Source organism: Taudactylus pleione, unplaced genomic scaffold, assembly GCF_031769625.1.
Source record: "Taudactylus pleione unplaced genomic scaffold, aTauple2 ptg001917l, whole genome shotgun sequence".
NCBI classification, from domain to species: domain Eukaryota; kingdom Metazoa; phylum Chordata; class Amphibia; order Anura; family Myobatrachidae; genus Taudactylus; species Taudactylus pleione.
The window spans coordinates 492,927-508,578 of record NW_028286314.1 but is presented as its reverse complement, the minus strand read 5'-3'; the positions used below and the strand labels follow the sequence as shown (position 1 = coordinate 508,578).

General features: G+C 47.6%; 1 protein-coding gene across 1 annotated transcript in view; it reads right to left on the bottom strand.

The window, feature by feature from the left end:
• The window catches only part of TFR2 (transferrin receptor 2), a gene marked incomplete at its 3' end in the record, with an annotated part of 146,688 nt that overhangs the window by 65,017 nt on the left and 66,019 nt on the right, over positions 1-15,652 (bottom strand). The window contains exons 11-13 of the mRNA XM_088465230.1: positions 6,569-6,651; positions 6,430-6,493; positions 3,984-4,051 (exon numbers count right to left, since the gene is read on the bottom strand). Coding sequence (XP_088321356.1) covers positions 3,984-4,051; positions 6,430-6,493; positions 6,569-6,651 — 215 coding nt within the window. The remainder of the gene's footprint in view (positions 1-3,983; positions 4,052-6,429; positions 6,494-6,568; positions 6,652-15,652) is intronic.

Here is a 15,652-nt window from a genome sequence, read left to right as displayed (position 1 = left end):
GAGAGGAGGGGACATATACAGTTTATACAGACATATAGAGTAGGGGGCAGATACAGTATATAGAGACATATAGAGAGTAGGGGACAGATACAGTATATAGAGACATATAGAGAGAAGGGGACAGATACAGCATATAGAGATGTATAGAGAGTAGGGGACAGATACAGTATATAGAGACCTATAGAGAGTAGGGGACAGATACAGTATATAGAGACGTATAGAGAGTAGGGTACAGATACAGTATATAGAGACCTATAGAGAGTAGGGGACAGATACAGCATATAGAGACGTATAGAGATTAAGGGACAGATACAGTATATAGAGACCTATAGAGAGTAGGGGACAGATACAGCATATAGAGACCTATAGAGAGTAGGGGACAGATACAGTATATAGAGACGTACAGAGAGAAGGGGACAGATACAGTATATAGAGACCTATAGAGAGAAGGGACAGATACAGCATATAGAGATGTATAGAGAGTAGGTGACAGATACAGTATATAGAGACGTATACAGAGTAGGGGACAGATACAGTATATAGAGACCTATAGATAGAAGGGGACAGATACAGTATATAGAGATGTATAGAGAGTAGGGGACAGATACAGTATATAGAGACCTATAGAGAGTAGGGGACAGATACAGCATATAGAGACCTATAGAGAGTAGGGGACAGATACAGCATATAGAGACCTATAGAGAGTAGGGGCCAGATACAGCATATAGAGACCTATAGAGAGTATGGGGCCAGATACAGCATATAGAGACCTATAGAGAGAAGGGGACAGATACAGTATATAGAGACCTATAGAGAGAAGGGGACAGATACAGTATATTGAGACGTATAGAGAGAGGGGGACAGATACAGTATATAAAGACGTATAGAGAGTAGGGGACATATACAGTATATAGAGATGTACAGAGGCAAGGGGACATATACAGTATATATAGACCTATAGAGAGGAGGGGACATATACAGTATATACAGACATATAGAGTAGGGGACAGATACAGTATATAGAGACCTATAGAGAGAATGGGACAGATACAGTATATAGAGACGTATAGAGAGTAGGGGACAGATACAGTATATAGAGACATACAGAGAGAAGGGGACAGATACAGCATATAGAGATGTATAGAGAGAAGGGGACAGATACAGTATATAGAGACCTATAGAGAGATGGGGACAGAAACAGTATATAGAGACCTATAGAGAGAAGGGGACAGATACAGTATATAGAGACGTATAGAGATTAGGGGACACATATAGTATATAGAGACCTATAGAGAGGAGGGGACATATACAGTATATACAGACATATAGAGTAGGGGACAGATACAGTATATAGAGACGTATAGAGAGTAGGGGACAGATACAGTATATAGAGACATATAGAGAGAAGGGGACAGATACAGCATATAGAGATGTATAGAGAGTAGGGGACAGATACAGTATATAGAGACCTATAGAGAGTAGGGGACAGATACAGTATATAGAGACGTATAGAGAGTAGGGTACAGATACAGTATATAGAGACCTATAGAGAGTAGGGGACAGATACAGCATATAGAGACGTATAGAGATTAAGGGACAGATACAGTATATAGAGACCTATAGAGAGTAGGGGACAGATACAGCATATAGAGACCTATAGAGAGTAGGGGACAGATACAGTATATAGAGACGTACAGAGAGAAGGGGACAGATACAGTATATAGAGACCTATAGAGAGAAGGGACAGATACAGCGTATAGAGATGTATAGAGAGTAGGTGACAGATACAGTATATAGAGACGTATACAGAGTAGGGGACAGATACAGTATATAGAGACCTATAGATAGAAGGGGACAGATACAGTATATAGAGATGTATAGAGAGTAGGGGACAGATACAGTATATAGAGACCTATAGAGAGTAGGGGACAGATACAGCATATAGAGACCTATAGAGAGTAGGGGACAGATACAGCATATAGAGACCTATAGAGAGTAGGGGCCAGATACAGCATATAGAGACCTATAGAGAGTATGGGGCCAGATACAGCATATAGAGACCTATAGAAAGAAGGGGACAGATACAGTATATAGAGACCTATAGATAGAAGGGGACAGATACAGCATATAGAGACCTATAGAGAGTAGGGGCCAGATACAGCATATAGAGACCTATAGAGAGTATGGGGCCAGATACAGCATATAGAGACCTATAGAGAGAAGGGGACAGATACAGTAAATAGAGACGTATAGAGATTAAGGGACATATACAGTATATAGAGACCTATAGAGAGAAGGGGACAGCTATAATATATAGAGACATAGAGAGAAGGGGACAGATACAGCATATAGCGACCTATAGAGAGTAGGGGACAGATACAGCATATACCGACCTATAGAGAATAGGGGACAGATACAGTATATAGAGACCTATAGAGAGAAGGGGACAGATACAGTATATAGAGATGTATAGAGAGTAGGGGACAGATACAGTATATAGAGACCTATAGAGAGTAGGGGACAGATACAGTATATAGAGACCTATAGAGAGTAGGGGACATATACAGTATATAGAGATGTATAGAGAGTAAAGGGCAGATACAGTATATAGAGACCTATAGAGAGTAGGGGAATATACAGTATATAGAGGCCTATAGAGAGTAGGGGACAGATACAGCGTATAGAGAGAAGGGGACAGATACAGCATATACAGACATATAGAGAGTAGGGGACAGATACAGTATATAAAGACCTATAGAGAATAGGGGACAGATACAGTATATAGAGACCTATAGAGAGTAGGGGACAGATACAGTATATAGAGATCTATAGAGAGTAGAGGACAGATACAGCATATAGAGACGTATAGAGATTAAGGGACAGATACAGTATATAGAGACATATAGAGAGTAGGGGACAGATACAGTATATAGAGATCTATAGCGAGAAGGGGACAGATACAGCATATACCGACCTATAGAGAATAGGGGACAGATACAGTATATAGAGACCTATAGAGAGATGGGGACAGATACAGTATATAGCGATGTATAGAGCGTAGGGGACAGATACAGTATATAGAGACCTATAGAGAGTAGGGGACAGATACAGCAAATAGATACGTATAGAGATTAAGGGACATATACAGTATATAGAGACGCATAGAGAGAAGGGGACAGATACAGCATATGGCAACCTATAGAGAGTAGGGGACAGATACAGTATATAGAGACCTATAGAGAGTAGGGGACAGATACAGGATATAGAGACCTATAGAGAGTAGGGGCCAGATACAGTATATAGAGACCTATAGAGAGAAGGGGGCCAGATACAGCATGCAGAGACCTATAGAGAGTAGGGGACAGATACAGCATATAGCAACCTATAGAGAGTAGGGGACAGATACAGTATATAGAGACCTATAGAGAGAAGGGGACAGGTACAGCATATAGAGACCTATAGAGAGTAGGGGACAGATACAGCATATAGAGACCTATAGAGAGTAGGGGACAGATACAGCATATAGAGACCTATAGAGAGTAGGGGACAGATACAGTATATAGAGACCTATAGAGAGAAGGGGACAGATACAGTATATAGAAACGTATAGAGAGTAGGGGACAGATACAGTATATATAGACCTATAGAGAGAAGGGGACAGATACAGTATATAGAGACGTATAGAGAGTAGGAGACAGATACAGCATATAGAGACCTATAGAGTGTAGGGGACAGATACAGTATATAGAGACCTATAGAGAGTAGGGGACAGATACAGTACATAGAGACCTATAGAGAGTAGGGGACAGATACAGTAAATAGAGACCTATAGAGAGAAGGGGACAGATACAGTATATAGAGACGTATACAGAGTAGGGGACAGATACAGTAAATAGAGACCTATAGAGAGAAGGGGACAGATACAGTATATAGAGACGTATAGAGAGTAGGGGACAGATAGTATAGAGGGAGCGGATACTCACCTGCTTTATTATATTCTCAATTAGGTTCTTGAACAGAGGGCTGGACTTTGCTGCAAACTTTTCATCACCTGATAGAAAGATTAATATTTACCGTCCAGCACTATTCCAGCACCAGACAGGATGGCACTACACCACTATCCCAGCCCCAGTGAAGATGACACTACACCACTCCTTCCAACACGGACGACATGACACTACACCATAATTCTAGCCCCGGAGATGACATTCCAGTCCCTCACTACCCCAGCCTCAGAGAATATGACACTACACCACTACCCCAGCCTCAGAGAATATGACACTACACCACTATCCCAGCCTCAGAGAAGATGACACTACACCACTTTCCCTGCCAAAAAGAACATGACACTACACCACTATCCCAGCCCTGGAGAAGATGACACTACACCACTATCCCAGCCCTGGAGAAGATGACACTACACCACTATCCCAGCCAAAAATAACATGAACTACACCACTATCCCAGCCCTGACCAGACAGGATGACACTACACCACTATTCCAGCACCAGACAGGATGGCACTACACCACTATCCCAACCCTGGTGAAGATGACACTACACCACTCCTTCCAACACGGAGGACATGACACTACACCATAATTCTAGCCCCGAAGATGACATTCCAGTCCCCCACTACCCCAGCCTCAGAAAAGATGACACTACACCACTATCCCAGCCTCGGAGAAGATGACACTACACCACTATTCCAGCCCTGGAGAAGAAGACACTACACCACTAACCTAGCCATGGAGAAGATGACACTTCACCACTATCCCAGCCCTTGAGAAGACCACACTACTCCACTATCACAGCCTCTGAGGAGATGACACTACACCATTATCCCAGCCCTGGAGAAGATGACACTACACCATTATCCCAGCCCTGAGGAGATGACACTACACCATTATCCTAGCCCTGGAGAAGATAACATTACACCACTATCCCAGCCTCGGAGGAGATGACACTTCACCATTATCCCAGCCTCGTCGGAGATGACACTACACCATTATCCCAGCCTCGGAGAAGATGAAACTACATCACTATCCCAGCCCTGGAGAAGATAACACTACACCACTTTTCCAGCCCTGGAGAACATGACACTACACCACTATCCAAGCCCTGAAAAATATGACACTACACCACTATCCCAGCCTTGGAGACGATGACACTACACCACTATTCCAGCCCTGGTGAAGATGACACTACACCACTCCTTCCAACACGGAGGACATGACACTACACTATAATTCTAGCCCCAAAGATGACATTCCAGTCTGCCACTATCCCAGCGTCGGAGAAGATGACACTACACCACTATCCCAGCCTCAGAGAAGTTGACACTACACCACTATTCCAGCCCTGGAAAAGAAGACACTACACCACTAACCTAGCCCTGGAGAAGATGACACTACACCATTATCCCAGCCATGGAGAAGATGACACTACACCATTATCCCAGCCTCTGAGGAGATGACATTACACCATTATCCCAGCCTCGGAGGAGATGACACTACACCACTATCCCAGCCTCAGAGAAGATGACACTACACCACTATCCCAGCCCTGGAGAATATGAGACTTCAGCACTATCCCAGCCCTGGAGAAGATGACACTACACAACTATCCAAGCCCAGGAGAAGAAGACACTACACCACTATTTCAGCCCCGGAGAAAATGACACTACACAACTATACCAGCCTTGGAGAAGATGACACTACACCACTATTCCAGCCCTGGAGAAGATGACACTACACCACTATCCAAGCCCCTGGAGAAAATTACACTACACCACTATTCCATCCCTGGAGAAGATGACACTACACCACTATCCCAGCCTCGGAGAAGATAACACTACACCACTATTCCAGCCCTTGAGAAAATGACACTACACCACTATCCCAGCCTCAGAGGAGATGACACTACACCATTATCCCAGCCCTGGAGAAGATGACACTACACCACTATTCCAGCCCTGGAGAAGATGACACTACACCACTATTCCAACCACGGAGAAGATGACACTACACCACTACTCCAGCCCTGGAGAAGATGACACTACACAACTATCCAAGCCCTGGAGAAGATGACATTACACCAGTAACCTAGCCCTGGAGAAGATGACACTACACCACTATCTCAGCCCTGGAGAAGATGACACTACACCACTATCCCAGCCCTTGAGAATATGACACTACACCACAATTCCAGCCCTGGAGAAGAAGACACTACACCACTATCCCAGCCCTTGAAAATATGACACTACACCACTATCCCAGCCCCAGAGCAGACGACACTACTGTACATCACTATTCCAGCTGGTTCTCACTGCACATGGAAGCAGGAATGTTAGTAGTAATTCAGTCCCAGTGACAGATTCAAGTTGTTGAATACTCTGCGTATTCCAGACACCTAGCAGCAGCATAGTTACCGAGAACGGGGGTGTCCAGGCTCATATAGGTGGCGGCTTTGAGGTGCAGCATGCTGAGATACCCCTGGAATATACAGAGTATGATTATTAGATTGTATAAGGAAGAAGCTGGGAATTGTACAATGGATCATTGTGTTACCTCCAACCATTCCGTAGCTCCAATACTTCCAAAATCTCCCCCGTCCCAGCTCACAAACAAAATACTGCGTCGCGGCTGGAAACCTGAAAACACATACAAGTCAGTGTGAACAGCCGTGGGGCTTATTCACTGCATTATGTTAGAGGGAAGGGTTCTCTATGGTAAGATTCCTGTGGATTCCTCTGAGGATACTCAGAATGGCCCTCACAGCTCAATAGCTGCGGCCAGGAAATTGTCGTCAGAAGACTCACACCCTGGCCTCGCACTCTCAGAAGACACACACCCTGGCCTCGCACTCTCAGAAGACACACACCCTGGCCCTGCACTCTCAGAAGACACACACCCTGGCCTCGCACTCTCAGAAGACACAAACCCTGGCCATGTACTCTCAGAAGACACACACCCTGGCCTCGCACTCTCAGAAGACACACACCCTGACCCTGCACTCTCAGAAGACACACACCCTGGCCTCGCACTCTCAGAAGACACACACACCCTGGCCCTGTACTCTCAGAAGACACAAACCCAGGCCTCGCACTCTCAGAAGACACACACCCTGGCCTCGCACTCTCAGAAGACACACACCCTGGCCTCGCACTCTCAGAAGACACACACCCTGGCCTCGCACTCTCAGAAGACACACACCCTGGCCTCGCACTCTCAGAAGACACACACCCTGGCCCTGCACTCTCAGAAGACACACACCCTGGCCTCGCACTCTCAGAAGACACACACCCTGGCCCTGCACTCTCAGAAGACACACACCCTGGCCTCGCACTCTCAGAAGACACACACCCTGGCCCTGCACTCTCAGAAGACACAAACCCCGGCCATGCACTCTCAGAAGACACACACCCTGGCCCTGCACTCTCAGAAGACACACACCCTGGCCCTGCACTCTCAGAAGACACACACCCTGGCCATGTACTCTCAGAAGACACACACCCTGGCCTCGCACTCTCAGAAGACACACACCCTGACTCTGCCTTCTCAGAAGACACACACCCTGGCCTCGCACTCTCAGAAGACACACACCCTGGCCTCGCACTCTCAGAAGACACACACCCTGGCCCTGCACTCTCAGAAGACACACACCCTGGCCTCGCACTCTCAGAAGACTCACACCCTGTCCTCGCACTCTCAGAAGACGGGGGCGTTTTGTGGAATGGAGGCCGGCACCGCCCTCACCTCACCTCACCATCAGGTTTGCGTACATCTCTGAATGAAGAGCCAACAAGGTCCAGGCAGGGCTCTGGGAACAATGGAGATATATGGGAGGTGACGGACTGTGCACATATACTGGTCCAGCTGGAAGAGGGCCCCAGAAATGTAGGCCTGACCGTCCTGTATAGCCAGTGGAGGAAGTGTGCCGATATACAAAGGTGTATTATAGCAATACTTCTGCCTCTGTCAGTCTCATGGGGTGTATTTACTAAAGTGCAGGTTTTTAGAAGTGGAGATGTTGCCCCTAGCAACCAATTAGATTCTAGCTATTATCTTCTAGACGGTGCTAGATAAATGTTAAGTAGAATCTGATTGGTTGCTATGGGCAACATCTCCACTTTCTAAAATCTCTCACTTTAGTAAATATACCCCATGGTCTGTCCGCCAAATGGGTCTACTTTGCAGAAGTGCTGTTGCTGAGGTATTTGGATAGGCTTCTGTGCATGTTGGTCTCCAGGAAAATGGCAGCTGCATGTACGACGCAGTCAGTAATAGAAATACTATATAAGATACAGTAGTTGGTTGGTTCGCCTGAAAATTATGTTCTGGCAAAACTTTATTAGGGAACTTCCTCTCAGCAGCATGAACAAGGCTGGGGTTCTGCTACATATTTCCTCTTTATTCAGCACCATTCTCAGCATCTATCTCATCCTCATTTCTGCAGTCTCCACTGTACGCATGTGTGTCTTTGTGTGTGTGTCCTCTGTGTCTGTGTGTCCACTGTGTGTGTCCACTGTGTGTCCTGTGTGTGTCCTGAGTGTGTGTCCTCTGTGTGTCCTCTATGCGTGTGTGTGTGTGTGTCTGTGTCCTGTGTGTGTCCTCTGTGTGTCCTGTGTGTGTGTGTCCTGTGTGTGTCCTTTGTGTCTGTGTGTCCTGTGTGTGTCCTCTGTGTGTGTCCATCCCATGTGTGTGTCCTGTGTGTGTGTCCTGTGTGTGTGTGTCCTCTGTGTGTCCTCTGTGTGTGTCCATCCCATGTGTGTGTGTCCTGTGTGTGTCCTCTGTGTGTGTCCATCCCATGTGTGTGTGTCCTGTGTGTGTGTCCTCTGTGTGTGTCCATCCCATGTGTGTGTGTCCTGTGTGTGTCCTCTGTGTGTGTCCATCCCATGTGTGTGTGTCCTGTGTGTGTGTCCTCTGCGAGTGTGTGTCCTCTGTGTGTCCCCTGTATGTGTCTATATATGTCCCATAAGTGACTGTGTGTTAAGCCTGTGTTTGATGTGTATACATCTGTCCCTGTGTGTGACTCTCCGTCTGTGTGCTGCTATGTATCAGACTTACCGGCAATATGGCTGTGCCCTCCGGAAGGAGGCAGCCAGGTCGGTACAGCGAGGGACGTGAGGAGAGTTTGGGTACAGAGCAGGGGCATGTCTGCGAGATTGCCTCCCCGTCCCCGCTACACAATGCAGAGATTACGGGCGGCCGGCAGCCCCACCCGATTTTCGGGAGTCTCCCGGCCATTCCGGGAGAATAGGAAGTATGGCTACGTACATCTCTTTTCCTGTACTGACCCTACAGCCATGGCCAAAAGTTCTGAGAATGACACAAGTACTGGTTGTCACACAGTCTGCGGCTTCAGTGCTTATGATGGCAATTTGTATATACTCCCGAATGTCATGAAGAGTAATCAGATGAATTGCAAAGTCCCTCTTTGCCATGGCAATGAATTTAGGGCCTGATTCAGAGACGCACGCTGAATCAGGGCGTTTTTTTTTTGTGCGGCCTCCTGGCCGCTCGCATAGCTGTGGGTGACCACCCACAACAATAGCGAGCGGCCAGGTTGATGGTCGCGATGGTCAAGACCATCGCGACCATCGGGCTTGCGACGAGACCCTTGTGGTAGGGTCTCGTGGCCGCAAGCCCCAGAGAGCTTCCGGCTCTAATAGAGCCGGAAACTCTCCCACTGACATCACTGGTGCTGTCAGTGGGGCCGCCCACAAACGACAGGCGTTCGCTTGGGAACGCATCCGTTTGTGAAGCCACCCCATGCCATGCTTACAAAACAGGGCGAGCTGTCGATCAACATCGACAGCCGCCCCTTTTGTAGTGAGCCTCTCGCTACGGGGCTTGCGCACTCGCAGTGTGGCCGCTGCGCGTGTGCAGAGCCCACCATCGACCCGCTTGCGAGCGCTCAAGCGCTTGCGGGCAGGTCTGAATCAGGGCGTTTTTTTTTTTTATTGGAGCCGGCCTTCTGGCCACTCGCTAAGCTGTGGGTGATAACCCACAGCTTTTACGAGCGGCCAGGTGATGGTCGCGATGGTCTCGACCATCGGGCTTGCAACGAGACCCTTGTCCTGTATCTCTCTACTATTCCTGTACTGACCTCATACACACACACAGCTGTGTCACTACACCTCCATCCTGTCCTGTATCTCTCTACTATTCCTGTACTGACCTCACACACACACACACACAGCTCTGTCACTACACCTCCATCCTGTCCTGTATCTCTCTACTATTCCTGTACTGACCTCACACACACACAGCTCTGTCACTACACCTCCATCCTGTCCTGTATCTCTCTACTATTCCTGTACTGACCACACACACACAGCTCTGTCACTACACCTCCATCCTGTCCTGTATCTCTCTACTATTCCTGTACTGACCACACACACACACACACAGCTCTGTCACTACACCTCCATCCTGTCCTGTATTTCTCTACTATTCCTGTACTGACCACACACACACACATCTCTGTCACTATACCTTCATCCTGTCCTGTATCTCTCTACTATTCCTGTACTGACCACACACACACACAGATCTGTCACTACACCTCCATCCTGTCCTGTATCTCTCTACTATTCCTGTACTGACCTCACACACACAGCTCTGTCACTACACCTCCATCCTGTTCTGTATCTCTCTACTATTCCTGTACTGACCACACACACACACAGCTCTGTCACTACATCTCCATCCTGTCCTGTCTCTCTCTACTATTCCTGTACGGACCTCACACACACAGCTCTGTCACTCCACCTCCACCCTGTCCTGTATCTTACTATTCCTGTACGGACCTCACACACACAGCTCTGTCACTACACCTCCACCCTGTCCTGTATCTTACTATTCCTGTACTGACCTCACACACACAGCTCTGTCACTACACCTCCATCCTGTCCTGTATCTCTCTACTATTCCTGTACTGACCTCACACACACACACAGCTCTGTCACTACACCTCCATCCTGTCCTGTATCTCTCTACTATACCTGTACTGACCTCACACACACACAGCTCTGTCACTACACCTCCATCCTGTCCTGTATCTCTCTACTATTCCTGTACTGACCCCACACACACAGCTCTGTCACTATACCTCCATCCTGTCCTGTATCTCTCTACTATTCCTGTACTGACCCCACACACACACAGCTCTGTCACTATAGCTCCATCCTGTCCTGTATCTCTCTACTATTCCTGTACTGACCACACACACACACAGCTCTGTCACTACATCTCCATCCTGTCCTGTATCTCTCTACTATTCCTGTACTGACCACACACACACAGCTCTGTCACTACACCTCCATCCTGTCCTGTATCTCTCTACTATTCCTGTACTGACCCCCCACACACAGCTCTGTCACTACACCTCCATCCTGTCCTGTATCTCTCTACTATTCCTGTACTGACCTCACACACACAGCTCTGTCACTACACCTCCATCCTGTCCTGTATCTCTCTACTATTCCTGTACTGACCACACACACACACAGCTCTGTCACTACACCTCCATCCTGTCCTGTATCTCTCTACTATTCCTGTACTGACCACACACACACACAGCTCTGTCACTACACCTCCATCCTGTCCTGTATCTCTCTACTATTCCTGTACTGACCTCACACACACAGCTCTGTCACTACACCTCCATCCTGTTCTGTATCTCTCTACTATTCCTGTACTGACCACACACACACACAGCTCTGTCACTACATCTCCATGCTGTCCTGTCTCTCTCTACTATTCCTGTACTGACCACACACACACACAGCTCTGTCACTACACCTCCATCCTGTCCTGTATCTCTCTACTATTCCTGTACTGACCACACACACACACAGCTCTGTCACTACACCTCCATCCTGTCCTGTATCTCTCTACTATTCCTGTACTGACCACACACACACACAGCTCTGTCACTACATCTCCACCCCGTCATGTATCTTACTATTCCTGTACGGACCTCACACACACACAGCTCTGTCACTATACCTTCATCCTGTCCTGTATCTCTCTACTATTCCTGTACTGACCACACACACACACAGCTCTGTCACTACACCTCCATCCTGTCCTGTATCTCTCTACTATTCCTGTACTGACCTCACACACACAGCTCTGTCACTACACCTCCATCCTGTTCTGTATCTCTCTACTATTCCTGTACTGACCACACACACACACAGCTCTGTCACTAGATCTCCATCCTGTCCTGTCTCTCTCTACTATTCCTGTACGGACCTCACACACACAGCTCTGTCACTCCACCTCCACCCTGTCCTGTATCTTACTATTCCTGTACGGACCTCACACACACAGCTCTGTCACTACACCTCCATCCTGTCCTGTATCTCTCTACTATTCCTGTACTGACCTCACACACACACACAGCTCTGTCACTACACCTCCATCCTGTCCTGTATCTCTCTACTATTCCTGTACTGACCTCACACACACACACACACAGCTCTGTCACTACACCTCCATCCTGTCCTGTATCTCTCTACTATTCCTGTACTGACCTCACACACACACAGCTCTGTCACTACACCTCCATCCTGTCCTGTATCTCTCTACTATTCCTGTACTGACCACACACACACAGCTCTGTCACTACACCTCCATCCTGTCCTGTATCTCTCTACTATTCCTGTACTGACCACACACACACACACACAGCTCTGTCACTACACCTCCATCCTGTCCTGTATTTCTCTACTATTCCTGTACTGACCACACACACACACATCTCTGTCACTATACCTTCATCCTGTCCTGTATCTCTCTACTATTCCTGTACTGACCACACACACACACATCTCTGTCACTACACCTCCATCCTGTCCTGTATCTCTCTACTATTCCTGTACTGACCTCACACACACAGCTCTGTCACTACACCTCCATCCTCTCCTGTATCTCTCTACTATTCCTGTACTGACCTCACACACACACAGCTCTGTCACTACACCTCCATCCTGTCCTGTATCTCTCTACTATTCCTGTACTGACCTCACACACACACACACACACAGCTCTCTCACTACACCTCCATCCTGTCCTGTATCTCTCTACTATTCCTGTACTGACCTCACACACACAGCTCTGTCACTACACCTCCATCCTGTCCTGTATCTCTCTACTATTCCTGTACTGACCACACACACACATAGCTCTGTCACTACATCTCCACCCAATCCTGTATCTTACTATTCCTGTACGGACCTCACACACACAGCTCTGTCACTATACCTTCATCCTGTCTTGTATCTCTCTACTATTCCTGTACTGACCACACACACACACAGCTCTGTCACTACACCTCCATCCTGTCCTGTATCTCTCTACTATTCCTGTACTGACCTCACACACACAGCTCTGTCACTACACCTCCATCCTGTTCTGTATCTCTCTACTATTCCTGTACTGACCACACACACACACAGCTCTGTCACTACATCTCCATGCTGTCCTGTCTCTCTCTACTATTCCTGTACTGACCACACACACACACAGCTCAGTCACTACACCTCCATCCTGTCCTGTATCTCTCTACTATTCCTGTACTGACCACACACACACACAGCTCTGTCACTACACCTCCATCCTGTCCTGTATCTCTCTACTATTCCTGTACTGACCACACACACACACAGCTCTGTCACTACATCTCCACCCCGTCATGTATCTTACTATTCCTGTACGGACCTCACACACACACAGCTCTGTCACTATACCTTCATCCTGTCCTGTATCTCTCTACTATTCCTGTACTGACCACACACACACACAGCTCTGTCACTACACCTCCATCCTGTCCTGTATCTCTCTACTATTCCTGTACTGACCTCACACACACAGCTCTGTCACTACACCTCCATCCTGTTCTGTATCTCTCTACTATTCCTGTACTGACCACACACAGACACAGCTCTGTCACTACATCTCCATCCTGTCCTGTCTCTCTCTACTATTCCTGTACGGACCTCACACACACAGCTCTGTCACTCCACCTCCACCCTGTCCTGTATCTTACTATTCCTGTACGGACCTCACACACACAGCTCTGTCACTACACCTCCACCCTGTCCTGTATCTTACTATTCCTGTACTGACCTCACACACACAGCTCTGTCACTACACCTCCATCCTGTCCTGTATCTCTCTACTATTCCTGTACTGACCTCACACACACACACAGCTCTGTCACTACACCTCCATCCTGTCCTGTATCTCTCTACTATTCCTGTACTGACCTCACACACACACACACAGCTCTGTCACTACACCTCCATCCTGTCCTGTATCTCTCTACTATTCCTGTACTGACCTCACACACACACAGCTCTGTCACTACACCTCCATCCTGTCCTGTATCTCTCTACTATTCCTGTACTGACCACACACACACAGCTCTGTCACTACACCTCCATCCTGTCCTGTATCTCTCTACTATTCCTGTACTGACCACACACACACACACACACCTCTGTCACTACACCTCCATCCTGTCCTGTATTTCTCTACTATTCCTGTACTGACCACACACACACACATCTCTGTCACTATACCTCCATCCTGTCCTGTATCTCTCTACTATTCCTGTACTGACCACACACACACACACATCTCTGTCACTACACCTCCATCCTGTCCTGTATCTCTCTACTATTCCTGTACTGACCTCACACACACAGCTCTGTCACTACACCTCCATCCTCTCCTGTATCTCTCTACTATTCCTGTACTGACCTCACACACACACAGCTCTGTCACTACACCTCCATCCTGTCCTGTATCTCTCTACTATTCCTGTACTGACCTCACACACACAAACACACAGCTCTCTCACTACACCTCCATCCTGTCCTGTATCTCTCTACTATTCCTGTACTGACCACACACACACACACACACACACACACACACACACTCACACACACACAGCTCTGTCACTACACCTCCATCCTGTCCTGTATCTCTCTACTATTCCTGTACTGACCTCACACACACAGCTCTGTCACTACACCTCCATCCTGTCCTGTATATCTCTACTATTCCTGTACTGACCTCACACACACACACAGCTCTGTCACTACACCTCCATCCTGTCCTGTATCTTTCTACTATTCCTGTACTGACCTCACACACACACAGCTCTGTCACTACACCTCCATCCTGTCCTGTATCTCTCTACTATTCCTGTACTGACCCCACACACACACACAGCTCTGTCACTACACCTCCATCCTGTCCTGTATCTCTCTACTATTCCTGTACTGACCTCACACACACACACACAGCTCTGTCACTACACCTCCATCCTGTCCTGTATCTCTCTACTATTCCTGCACTGACCCCACACACACAGCTCTGTCACTACACCTCCATCCTGTCCTGTATCTCTCTACTATTCCTGTACTGACCCCACACACAGCTCTGTCACTACACCTCCATCCTGTCCTGTATCTCTCTACTATTTCTGTACTGACCTCACACACACACACAGCTCTGTCACTACACCTCCATCCTGTCCTGTATCTCTCTACTATTCCTGTACTGACCACACACACACACACACACACACACAGCTCTGTCACTACACCTCCATCCTGTCCTGTATCTCTCTAC